This window comes from Tachysurus fulvidraco, chromosome 1 (genome assembly GCF_022655615.1).
Source record: "Tachysurus fulvidraco isolate hzauxx_2018 chromosome 1, HZAU_PFXX_2.0, whole genome shotgun sequence".
Classification (NCBI taxonomy): Eukaryota; Metazoa; Chordata; class Actinopteri; order Siluriformes; family Bagridae; genus Tachysurus; species Tachysurus fulvidraco.
In genome coordinates, this window is record NC_062518.1 from 50,287,523 (window position 1) to 50,301,867 (window position 14,345).

At 42.6% G+C, this 14,345-nt stretch overlaps 2 protein-coding genes across 6 annotated transcripts in view; one reads left to right on the top strand and one right to left on the bottom strand.

Annotated features, from left to right (window-relative positions):
* The window catches only part of LOC113636588, a 204,478-nt gene that overhangs the window by 133,566 nt on the left and 56,567 nt on the right, over positions 1-14,345 (bottom strand). The window lies entirely within an intron of this gene.
* LOC125141182 (DIS3-like exonuclease 2) overlaps positions 1-14,345 on the top strand; it is a 28,567-nt gene that overhangs the window by 12,476 nt on the left and 1,746 nt on the right. The window contains 16 exon segments of the mRNA XM_047813394.1: positions 4,479-4,532; positions 4,619-4,720; positions 5,307-5,460; positions 6,638-6,696; positions 7,395-7,624; positions 7,865-8,038; positions 8,118-8,197; positions 8,331-8,443; positions 8,561-8,668; positions 8,863-9,096; positions 9,201-9,280; positions 9,390-9,481; positions 9,484-9,572; positions 11,267-11,353; positions 11,492-11,639; positions 14,167-14,297. Of these exon segments, the coding sequence (XP_047669350.1) occupies positions 4,479-4,532; positions 4,619-4,720; positions 5,307-5,460; positions 6,638-6,696; positions 7,395-7,624; positions 7,865-8,038; positions 8,118-8,197; positions 8,331-8,443; positions 8,561-8,668; positions 8,863-9,096; positions 9,201-9,280; positions 9,390-9,481; positions 9,484-9,572; positions 11,267-11,353; positions 11,492-11,639; positions 14,167-14,297 (1,935 nt within the window).

The following is a 14,345-nucleotide window of genomic DNA, read 5'->3' on the forward strand; positions in this document are numbered from 1 at the left end:
ACATACATACACGCACGTGTACATACACATAGACACACACGTGTACATACACATACAGACACACACACATGTACACACATACAGACACGCACACATGTACACACATACAGACACACACACGTGTACATACACATACAGACACACACACGTGTACATACACATACAGACACACACACGTGTACACACATACAGACACACACACGTGTACATACACATACAGACACACACACGTGTACACACATACAGACACACACACGTGTACATACACATACAGACACACACACGTGTACATACACATACAGACACACACACGTGTACATACACATACAGACACACACACGTGTACATACACATACAGACACACACACACACGTGTACATACACATACAGACACACACACACACGTGTACATACACATACAGACACACACACACACGTGTACATACACATACAGACACACACACACACGTGTACATACACATACAGACACACACACACACGTGTACACACAGACACACACACACACGTGTACACACATACAGACACACACACGTGTACATACACATACAGACACACACACACACACATGTACACACATACAGACACACACGTGTACATACACATACAGACACACACACGTGTACATACACATACAGACACACACACACGTGTACATACACATACAGACACACACACACGTGTACATACACATACAGACACACACACACGTGTACATACACATACAGACACACACACACGTGTACATACACATACAGACACACACACACGTGTACATACACATACAGACACACACACACGTGTACATACACATACAGACACACACGTGTACATGCACATACAGACACACACGTGTACATACACATACAGACACACACACACACATGTACACACATACAGACACACACACATGTACACACATACACGTGTACACACATACAGTCACACACACACACATGTACACATACAGACACACACACATGCATACAGACACACACATACACACACACATACATACAGACACACATGCATACAGACACACACATACACACGTATGCGCACACATGCACACAGAGACACACATACAGACACGTGCACACACACACATACAGACACGTGCACACACACACATACAGACACGTGCACCCACAGACACGTGTGTACCCACACACAGACACGTGTGCACCCACACACAGACACGTGTGCACCCACACACAGACACGTGTGCGCACACACACACAGACACGTGTGCGCACACACACACAGACACGTGTGCGCACACACACACAGACACGTGTGCGCACCCACACACAGACACACACACGTGTACACACATACAGACACACACACGTGTACATACACATACAGACACACACACGTGTACATACACATACAGACACACACACGTGTACATACACATAGAGACACACACACGTGTACATACACATACAGACACACACACACACGTGTACATACACATACAGACACACACACACGTGTACATACACATACAGACACACACACACACACGTGTACACACAGACACACACACACGTGTACACACATACAGACACACACACGTGTACATACACATACAGACACACACACACACACATGTACACACATACAGACACACACGTGTACATACACATACAGACACACACACGTGTACATACACATACAGACACACACACGTGTACATACACATACAGACACACACACGTGTACATACACATACAGACACACACACGTGTACATACACATACAGACACACACACACGTGTACATACACATACAGACACATACACACGTGTACATACACATACAGACACACACACACGTGTACATACACATACAGACACACACACACGTGTACATACACATACAGACACACACACACGTGTACATACACATACAGACACACACACACGTGTACATACACATACAGACACACACACACGTGTACATACACATACAGACACACACACACACGTGTACATACACATACAGACACACACACACACGTGTACATACACATACAGACACACACACACGTGTACATACACATACAGACACACACACACGTGTACATACACATACAGACACACACACACGTGTACATACACATACAGACACACACACACGTGTACATACACATACAGACACACACACACGTGTACATACACATACAGACACACACACACACATGTACACACATACAGACACACACACACACGTACACACATACAGACACACACACACGTACACACATACAGACACACACACACACGTGTACATACACATACAGACACACACACACACGTGTACATACACATACAGACACACACACACACGTGTACATACACATACAGACACACACACGTGTACATACACATACAGACACACACACACACACATGTACACACATACAGACACACACACGTGTACATACACATACAGACACACACACGTGTACATACACATACAGACACACACACGTGTACATACACATACAGACACACACACGTGTACATACACATACAGACACACACACGTGTACATACACATACAGACACACACACGTGTACATACACATACAGACACACACACGTGTACATACACATACAGACACACACACACGTGTACATACACATACAGACACACACACACGTGTACATACACATACAGACACACACACACGTGTACATACACATACAGACACACACACACGTGTACATACACATACAGACACACACACACGTGTACATACACATACAGACACACACACACGTGTACATACACATACAGACACACACACACGTGTACATACACATACAGACACACACACACACGTGTACATACACATACAGACACACACACACACGTGTACATACACATACAGACACACACACACACGTGTACATACACATACAGACACACACACACACGTGTACATACACATACAGACACACACACACACGTGTACATACACATACAGACACACACACACGTGTACATACACATACAGACACACACACACGTGTACATACACATACAGACACACACACACGTGTACATACACATACAGACACACACACACGTGTACATACACATACAGACACACACACACGTGTACATACACATACAGACACACACACACACATGTACATACACATACAGACACACACACACACGTACACACATACAGACACACACACACACGTACACACATACAGACACACACACATGTACACATACAGACACACACACATGCATACAGACACACACATACACACAGACACACATGCATACAGACACACACATACACACACACATACATACAAACACACATGCATACAGACACACACATACACACACACATACATACAGACAGACATGCACACACATACATACAGACAGACATGCACACACATACATACAGACAGACATGCACACACACACAAACATGCACATACAGGCACACACAAACACACACACACGTATGCGCACACATGCACACAGAGACACACACATACAGACATGTGCACACACACACATACAGACACGTGCACACACACACACACGTGCACACACACACACGTGCACACACACACATGCACACACACACGTGCACACACACAGACACGCGTGCGCACCCGCACGCAGACGCGCGCGCGCACCCGCACGCAGACGCGCGCGCGCACCCGCACGCATACGCGCGCGCACAGACGCACGCATACGCGCGCGCACAGACGCACGCATACGCGCGCGCATACCGACACACGCATACCGACACGCACATACAGACACAGACATGCACATACAGACACAGACATGCACATACAGACACACGCATGCAGACACACACATGCAGACACACACATGCAGATACAGACACACACATGCAGACACACACATGCAGATACAGACACACATACAGACACAGACATGCACATACAGACACACATACAGACACAGACATGCACATACAGACACACATACAGACACACATACAGACACAGACATGCACATACAGACACACATACAGACACAGACATGCACATACAGACACACACATACAGGCGCACACACACACATACAGGCGCGCACAGACACAGAGAGACACATACAGACACACACACAGAAAAACACACACCATTCTTTCACATATTTTATTTTACAGACTTTATTAAATATATACTAATTAATTTCATCTGATGTATATTTAGTGGCCAGTTTTATTATATTTTGTTATATAATAAAACTGACGTCTCTTATAGTACATTTGTTTGTGATGTAATTGTTAGGTATGTAAAGCCTTTATGTAAGTGTAATATAATTATATATTATAATTATATCATTTTTATATATAATATGTTTTTGTATTAATTATACAAATATATGTACAGAAAGAATGCAGCAGTAAAACTGAACTGTGTTCATTTGTTTATTGTTATTAGGGAGTGTTGAGGATAAACCCAAAGAAATACCACGAAGCGTTCGTTCCCTCTCCTGTAAGTACTGTTAGTTAATAGATTCTGGTTGCCATGACAACTGGTGTTCCACATCATACAGTAATGTTTTGGTGTTTGGTGTTCAGGACGGGTTGGCGGACATTTTCCTGGATGGGATGGTGGCAAGGAATCGAGCTCTGAACGGAGACGTGGTGGTGGTTAAGCTTCTCCCTCCAGACCAGTGGAAGGTTTGTGTGTCTGTGTGTGTGTCTGTTTGTGTGTCTCTGTGTGTGTCTCTGTCTCTGTGTGTGTGTCTCTGTCTCTGTGTGTGTGTCTCTGTCTTTGTGTGTGTTTGTCTGTGTGTGTCTGTGTGTGTCTGTGTGTGTCTCTGTCTGTGTCTCTGTCTGTGTGTCTCTGTCTGTGTGTGTATGTCTCTGTCTGTGTGTGTATGTCTCTGTCTGTGTGTGTGTGTCTCTGTCTGTGTGTGTGTGTCTCTGTCTGTGTGTGTGTGTCTGTCTGTCTGTGTGTGTGTCTCTGTCTGTGTGCCTGTGCCTTTGTGTGTGTGTGTGTCTGTCTGTGTGTGTGTCTCTGTCGGTGTGCCTGTGCCTTTGTGTGTGTGTGTCTGTCTGTGTGTGTGTCTCTGTCTGTGTCTGTGTGTGTCTTTGTCTGTGTGTGTGTCTTTGTGTGTGCGTCTCAGCATGTGTGTGTGCTCGTCTGTCTCTGTGTCTGTCTCTGAGTCTGTCTCTGTGTCTGTCTCTGTGTCTGTCTCTGTCTCTGTGGGTGTGTGTGAGTACATGCTACCACAGTCCTGAAATGTGTTTGATGTTGTTGAAGGTGTTGAATGGAGATGAGGGTGAACAGACGAGTGTGGACAAAGAGCGACAAAGTGAGTCCATCCCTGACGTTATAGTGGAGGCTCAGTATAACGAGGAGGAGGACGTCGAAGAACTCCGTCAGAAAATGGAGGCGGCCACTCTGCAGCATAAAGGTGTGTGTGTTTATGGTAAATGTCATTGTTTTTTGCAGTGTTCCTTCCTTCCTATGAGGAGGACAGGTATTTTAACGCAGCCCTTCTGTACTGGTTACCTCTTCTGGATAGGTGTTATTCCCTTCTACATTTCCCATGTGCTCTGATATTTCTTGAACATGGAACTGTTCGTTACCTAGGAGTAATTGTGTGCGCAGGCGCCGTCCCCTAATTGTGTGCGCAGGCGCCGTCCCCTAATTGTGTGCGCAGGCGCTGTCCCATATTGTGTGCGCAGGCGCCGTCCGCTAATTGTGTGCACAGGCGCCGTCCCCTTATTGTGGGCAAAGGCGCCGTCCCCTTATCGTGGGTGAAGGCGCCGTCCCCTTATCGTGGACGCAGATGCTGTCCCCTTATTGTGGGCGTAGGCGCCGTCCCCTAATTGTGTTCGCAGGCGCCGTCCCCTAATTGTGTGCGCAGGCGCCGTAGCCTAATTGTGTGCGCAGGTGCTGTCCCCTAATTGTGTGCGCAGGCGCCGTCCCCTTATTGTGGGCAAAGGCGCCGTCCCCTTATTGTGGCCGTAGGCGCCGTCCCCTAATTGTGGGCGCAGATTCTGTCCCCCATGTCATCCCTGAAATGTGGGACAGTTCCTTTCCCTTAAGCAAGGAGAATGCAGTGAAGTGTGACTTTACTCATGAACACATCAGCACTCTGACTCACCTGAGCAAAGGTTTTACAAAAGTCTTCTCCATCTGGAACAATCTGTGAGGTGCTGAAGGTCAAAACTGTCATTTCCCAACATGACTTTATGGTTTAATGGCTGCTGTTAGTTTTCTTCACTGGGTCAGTGATGATGTCAACACACAAAGGTTGGGGACTGTCAGTTTGACTAAATATGGTGTGAACTATAAATACAACGTCTGTCCCTGTCTCCATCTGAACTCCACATCCATCTGAACACACCTGAGTGATCAGAGTTAATGTAGGTGTGTTAGAGCTGAAGGTTCTCCAGGACCAGAACCAGGGTTGGGAACCAGTGCAATGTGCTGCCATATTGGTCTTTATTACGTGATAGTCACTGATAAATCAACTTAAATCACAATAAATCATTATCTACTTATTCTGGGGTTCTCTTTCTGTAACACTGTTTGTCTCCTGTTAATGAGCATGTTTTAAACCCAGCTGTTTTTATTTCTCACAGTTCCATCTACAGCAGATCCACGAAGCTCCTCAGACAGAAACGTTCAGCGAACCGCCAAGGTACATCATTCTGAGAAACGTTACTCTGAACTGATTACATGCTGGGGTTTAATACTGTTGTGGTCAGTTTACTACTGTGTTAGATCCCAACACACACCTTTAATATTATATAAATATAGTATCTAACAGAAATAACGAATAGCTTAAATGGATAATTAACTCGTTTAGTGCTATCAATACATTTAAATAAATATATCTGTGTAAATAATTATTTATCCTTTTATTTAGTTACTTTGACATTTATTTCTCTATTTGTTTTTATTACTTAACCTAGAAGTACATTAATATAAATATTATTACATTACATACATTTTCCTTAAATAATAATATTCAAATAATAAAATGTAATATTTTTAATACATATAAATTGTTTATTTTTTATCCATCAACCAACCGAGGAAATGTTTCTCAATTAAACAAAAAATCATAAAATATATTACTTTATTATATAACTGCTTATGTCAGAAATAACTTCCTGTCTTCATGGGGACTTGACAGCATCTTGTGTTAGTTGAAATTATTATTAATAATTATTGATAAACTGCTTTAGGTTTGACCTCAAATCTGTCACAAAGACAGACGGCTGTCTCACATTTATAAAGCTCCATATCAGACAGATTTGATCTTTGTTTGAATCTTGTGCCTGCTGTGGGAGTCTGAACGGCGTCTAATGTGTGTGTTTATATTTTATTTATCAGGTGGTGTATATCATGGAGCAGAAACACTCCAGGGCGGTGTCGGGGTTTATTAAGCTCCTCCCTGATAAGCCCTTCGCCCTGTTCTCCCCCTCAGACCATCGAGTCCCCCGAGTGAATGTCCCGCTCTCAGGATGTCCTGCAGATTTTCCCTCGCGCTCTAATGACTATTCAAACACACTCTTCATCTGCAGGATCACACACTGGACCCCAGACAGCCTGTTCGCCCAAGGGTATACACATACACACACACACACACACACACACACACACACACACAGTTAGCACTGTGGGCATGTTGTACTAGTCGGCATGGTGTAAGCAGCTAGTCAGAAGTCTTGATTAATTTCTAGGTTATGTTCTGCTCTTTTCCACAGTGTACTATAATAGTTGAACACTGCAAACCTATAGAGACATCACTGTATAATTCTCTTTAACAAACCCTCTTTTCTGATCTTCCTTCTCCCTCTCAGGCAGTTGATGAAGTCATTAGGTCAGGCGGGAGTCATTGAGCCGGAGACAGAGGCCATGTTGATGGAGTACGATGTGGAATTCTCTGAGTTTACAGATGAAGTGTTAGAGTGTCTACCGCAGGCTCGACCCTGGACCATCCCACCTGACGAGCTGAAAAGGAGGCGGGACCTCAGGTATCGTCATCACCATCATGCTCATGCAGATTCAGATCACACACATATAATCATTGACATCATTATTATATCGCCATAGGAAGGAGTGCATATTTACGATTGATCCAGCCACAGCCAGAGACCTGGATGATGCTCTGTCCTGTAAACAACTTTCTGATGGTCAGATTATTTATTTATTCACAATTTACACACGCAGATTAAACATTACTAAACACACCCAAAACTGAGTGTGTGTTTTTTATAGTGAGTGTGTGACCATTTTATATTAACGAATAACCCTGACCTTGTGTAGGTAACTTTGAAGTGGGTGTGCACATAGCAGACGTGAGTTATTTCATGGAGGAGGGAAGTGCTCTGGATTACACTGCGAGCAGGAGAGCCACCAGTGTGTACCTCATACAGAAGGTGTGTGTGTATGTGTGCTGGGATACTGTGATAATTCACTTCCTAGTGTATAGGAAGTGTGTATACAGTTCTGAGTTTAATTTGTGTGTGTACGCGTGCATGTGTGTGTGTTTGTAGGTAATTCCAATGTTGCCACGTCTACTGTGTGAAGAATTGTGCAGTTTAAATCCTCAAACTGACCGTTTAACGTTCTCAGTCATCTGGAACTTATCACCTGAGGGGAAGGTAAAACACACACACACACACACACACACACACACACACACACACACACACAGTGAACACAGTTCAAAACTGAATTGGTTTATAATGCAAATTGCTCACAATATAATGTGCTTTATGTCTGTCTGTGTGTTTGTGTGTGTGTCTCTGTGTGTGTCTGTCTATGTGTCTGCATGTGTGCGTGTGTGTTTGTGTAGATCCTGAGTGAGTGGGTTGGCCGCTCAGTGATCCGCTCATGTGTGAAGCTGAGTTATGATCACGCTCAGAGCATGATCGACTCGCCCACTAAAGTGTTTGGTGCTGATGAGCTTCCCCCAGTCTCCCCTGAACACTCGGTACACACCATCCTCCAGGCCGTCCTGCACCTTCACACCATCGCCACTCACCTGCGTGCACAGCGCTTCAGGAGCGGAGCCTTGCGTCTCGACCAGGTAAACCAGATGCACACTACAGGTTCCACAAACCAAATAATGATGGTAATAGTGTAGAGGGTCTGCAGTGTGATGCTTTGTTCATGTTGGATGTGTCATTTTAGATGAAGTTGGCGTTTACTCTGGACTCTGGGTCAGGAATGCCTCAAGGCTGCTACATATACGAGTACAGAGACAGCAACAAGTGAGTGTGTGGAGAGGTTGGTGACAGAGTTTACACTGATGTCTAACGTTGCCTTAAGTTGTCAGGTGTAACTTTTCAAACCCTGAGCAGTGTACATTGTGTGTGACAGGTTGGTGGAAGAGTTCATGTTGTTGGCCAACATGGCTGTAGCCCATCAGATTTACCGCTCAAACCCCGAGCTTGCCCTGCTGCGCCGTCACGCGCCCCTCAGAGCCGCCTAATGGAGACACTACAGGAGCAGTGTGACCAAATCGGCCTTAACATCGACATGAGCTCGGCTGGAGCACTGCATGTAAGCCACATGATCACCTGCAAGGCCACACCTTTAAAACTTTTCATACACTTTATATGACTGCTCTAAGAAAAGGCAGTGCTGAAGTTATCATTAATAATATTTAAACACTTTGTGGTGTATAGGGGTGGCCTATACCATGTTCCACTCTATACAGTCTCAAATCTGTCCTTTACATGTAAACCTGTTTATAGAGTTTGCTTCCATGTCCCTCTGAAACTTCTGAACAGAGGCAGTGTTTCTCCCTTTTTTATCACCGTTGTCAGATTTGGTTATTTTCTGGTGCCACAGAATGATCAGTGTTCAATTGTTGTTATAGATCTTACAGATTAGGAGGTGAAACATTATTTCCACATTTGTATTATTTAGAGAAAAAAAAATCAAAAGTTAAAAACCCAAAAATTTATTTCTGGTGCTTGTAAATTCTTTTGAGAATTTATTCTCCTAAATATGTTTCCCCTCAATCTTCACCAGTCTCCTATTTCCTTCTTTTGAAGAGAATCCCCATAATATGATGGTGCCACCACCAGGCTTTACCACTACGAGGAAACTGAACAGGGGTTAAGTGGTGACTAGATTTCTCCAGATGCATCACTTAACATTTGGATAAAGTTAAACCTTGATTTCAACAGAATAAAGGATCTTTTTCCCCATCGCCTGAGACACCTTTTGGTGCATTTTCATCAAAACTTGAAGTTAACCATTATGAAACATTATAAGTCTTTATAGATGTGTTCCCCTGACTATCACATCCATATGTGCTTGTTAAACATCCTCGTCCAGATTAAGTCTCCTTTTGCTGTTAAGCTCCAATCTTCTGGTCTTTCCACTGTGATGGCTGTGGGGATTTGTATTCATTCAGCTACAAGATTGTTAGTGAGATCAGAAAATGAGTTTGGGTTTGGAGGTCTAGGGGGCAGATGGTGTTCCAGTCCAACCCAAATGTGTTAAAAAAGGCTGAGATTTGGGCTTTGTACAGTGGAGTACTTCCACTCCAACCTTAATACCCCATGTCTTCATGGAGCTTCTTTGTCCACAGGGGCATTGTTATGCTGGAACAATGTTTTAACTAGTAGTTATACTTAATTAGTAAGGAAACTGTAGTTCTGAAATTAAAGGAACTTAACTGAAATGAAACTGCAGTTCTACAGCATACAAAGACATTCTATAGTGTCCCTTAATTTTTGGGTAGAAAATATGGGTATGACGGTCAGATGTCCATATTCTTTTGGCTGGATAGTGTACCTTTTACTGAGGAGTGGTTTTTGCCACTATGACCTTCGGGTTCTTATATATAAATTTTATAGTACCTTCTTGAGGTCTTTAACACAATATTTGTCAAGTCTTCTATATTTATTTTAAACTCTTTTAAAAACAGGAACCTTTACAAATCTTTTCCAATCTTTTGAATTTACCACAGTAAACTTTCACTGTAGAAACATCTTTATAATCAGCAGAAATATACTGTATTTAAGCTCCATTTTGAGCATCACATTGCTTTACAATTTTTGTTAGAATGGTGGATATTTTGCTCTGTGATCCCTCTGATTATCAAATGTTATCATTTTAAATTGACTGCTGAGCTCATAGATGGGGCAGGAAGAAATGTGTGTTTGTGTAGAAAGAGCTACAAAAATAACATGTTTTATTAATGTAATTTATTGTTATATTCTTTCTTCCTTCTCGTCTTAAAGCGGAGTCTGAAGGAGGCGGTTGGAGATGATGAGTACAGCCCAGCCAGGAAGGCTGTACTCACACACCTGTGTGCCAGACCCATGCAGGTGTGTAAACACACCACCTCACATTACCTCATAGGTTATGTGTATCAATCCACATACCATATTCAATATACAGTGTATATGTACAGTTTACATGTTCTATTGGTCATTTAGACTAATTAAATGAATGTGTGTGTGTAGATGGCAGTGTATTTCTGTACAGGAATTCTGCAGGATGAAAAGTTATTCCATCACTACGCTCTGAACGTACCCCTCTATACACATTTCACCTCTCCCATCCGTCGCTATGCAGATGTCATTGTCCACCGTCTGCTGGCTGCCTCACTCAGTGAGACACACACACACACACACACACACACACACACACACATTTGTGGCATGAGCTGAGTGTCCATAATTACCAATATATAACAGGTATAACAATTGTAATTGTAAACCAAGTTAGTGAGGTAACATAAATCTGAGGTGATTATTAATTCAAGTTAGTGAGGTAACTTAAATCTGAGGCGATTATTAATGTAAACTAAGTTAGAGAGTTAAGTAAATCTGAGGTGATTATTAATTCAAGTTAGTGAGGTAACGTAAATCTGAGGCGATTATTAATGTAAACTAAGTTAGAGAGTTAAGTAAATCTGAGGCGATTATTAATATGAACCAAGTTAGTGAGGTAACGTAAATCTGAGGCCATTATTAATGTAAATTAAGTTAGGTAAGTAAATCTGAGGGGATTATTAATGTAAACTAAGTTAGTGAGGTAAGTAAATCTGAGGTGATTATTAAAATAAAATAGTGAGGTAATGTAAATCTGAGATGATTATTAATATAAACCAAGTTAGTGAGGTAACGTAAATCTGAGATGATTATTAATATAAACCAAGTTAGTGAGGTAATGTAAATCTGAGGTGATTATTAAAAAAAACTTAGTTAGTGAGGTAACATAAATCTGAGGTGATTATTAATATAATCTACGTTAGTGAGGTAACACAAACCTGAGGTGATTATTAATATAAACCAAGTTAGTGAGGTAACGTAAATCTGAGATGATTTGAGACGTGTTAACTGCTAATCTGAGCTAAAACCTGAGGTAACAGTTACCATCAGTCTGAAGTTAAGTAAACATTCAGTGTTACACTTTATATACAGATGAAGACAAACGCGTCAAATCAGATAATACAAGAACTACAATCAGCGATCATACAAGTAAATAAATAAATGAATATTGAGTAGATAAATAAATAAAACACATTTCAAATGTCAGATACTACAATTGTTATAACTGTTATATATTGGCAACGATGGACACTCATAGAATGGGGGCATAGAAGCTTTAACCTTCTGTTGTTCTCCCAAACCCTCCATTGCTGTACTCTCTGCATTGTTTCCAGTTTCTGCTGCATTAGATTATAAACATTGACAATGTATTCAAGGACAGACTTCTAAAGCAATTCTGTAAGTAATGACTGAAGGGAGATCAGGGAGTTGTCCAGGGAGATTGCAATATCCTGATATGGAGATGAAACAGTAGTGTCTGAGGGAGGGAAGGGGAAGATGAGTGGCATAAGGATATGACTTCATTAAGAGAACAAGTATAGAGAGAGAAGAGTGCAAAGTTCTGAGCCTTGTGGGCCAACAGCGGAGAGACTCGGTGGAACAGAAGTCCGATCCCTTATAACAGGGGCTCAAGTCACTTATAATAATTCTATTCAACAAAATTATGACTCAATATTTTATCCTTTGATTACACCATTTGACCAGCCCGTCTGCCTGTGGATGGAAAACACTAGTGCAAATTTAATCCCTATTTGTTGCCCTGGTGACTCCGGGTCTCTTTTTGCATCCTGGGAGATAACACAGAGAAGTGTCACAACACCACTGCTTGTTGAGATGGGGCAGAGTCGGGCCATCCACGCTCTCCTGAAGTGGAGCTATCATTGACGGCGCTGGAACCACCTCCCCATTAGAGAAGGTTCTTGATGCTGCATGTAGAAACTGACCAAAAGCGTGTTTGTAGTGAAGTACAAACATCTTAACACTAGCATCATCAGTGTACCAGTTCATTTACATTTACGGCATTTGACAAATGCCCTTATCCAGATAAACAATCAAAAGGCTTTAAAGTTTTCGTCAGTGAATACATCAACACTCGATCACTAGGTTGCAGACTTAGGGATATCATCAACCTAAAACCTTGTTAGGGACTACAATGGACAGATTCTGCTGACATTGTAGAGAGGATACCTACATAAGCATATCACATAAGTAACGGGAGGAAAAGGACACTCGACTGTGCATGGTTGCCCGAGGTTGCGAGCAGTGGACGAAAGGCAGATCAGATTGTTGTGCAGGGATGATCAGCAGTTCGGGGGTAGTGGAATTTTTTGGGAGTTTTGGCTGATGAGATCCATGATGAGACATGCTGAGATACAAGCAAAAGCTCTGAGGAAAGGAAGAAGAAGATAAGTTGAGTGTCATCAGCATAGCAGTGGTAAGAGAACACATGTGAGGAAATAACTTCAGAGAGTGAGTATACAGGGAGAAAAGAAGTACTGAGCCCTATGGGACACCAGTGGAGATTCTGCGTGGAGCAGATGTCACTCCCCTCCATGTTACCATGTGAGCTTCCAGGGAGGAAGCAAACCATTCCCATGCTGATACAGTGTTAAATGATACCTATGGTTTGTAGTGATTCACTGTAAACACAGTATTTATTTTACTGCTGATCAAAACACCTACAGCCAATTTCACTTACAGTACAATTCAAATTTTCCCTGTTCTTTATCTACTTTTGTCAACATGAAGAGTCTCACATAGTGTGTGTGTTTGTATGTGTGTCTGTTTGTGTTTGTGTGAGACAGAGTGTGGACCTCATGTGCATCTCACCCAAGATGAAGTGCAGAAACAGGCCTCTCACTGTAATGATAAGAAGATGGCGTCTAAGAGGGTTCAGGAGATGAGCACCGAGCTGTTCTTCAGTGTCTTTGTCAGGGTAACACACCTATGTAGCAGTGCATGGTGTTATCACACTTCATACGCA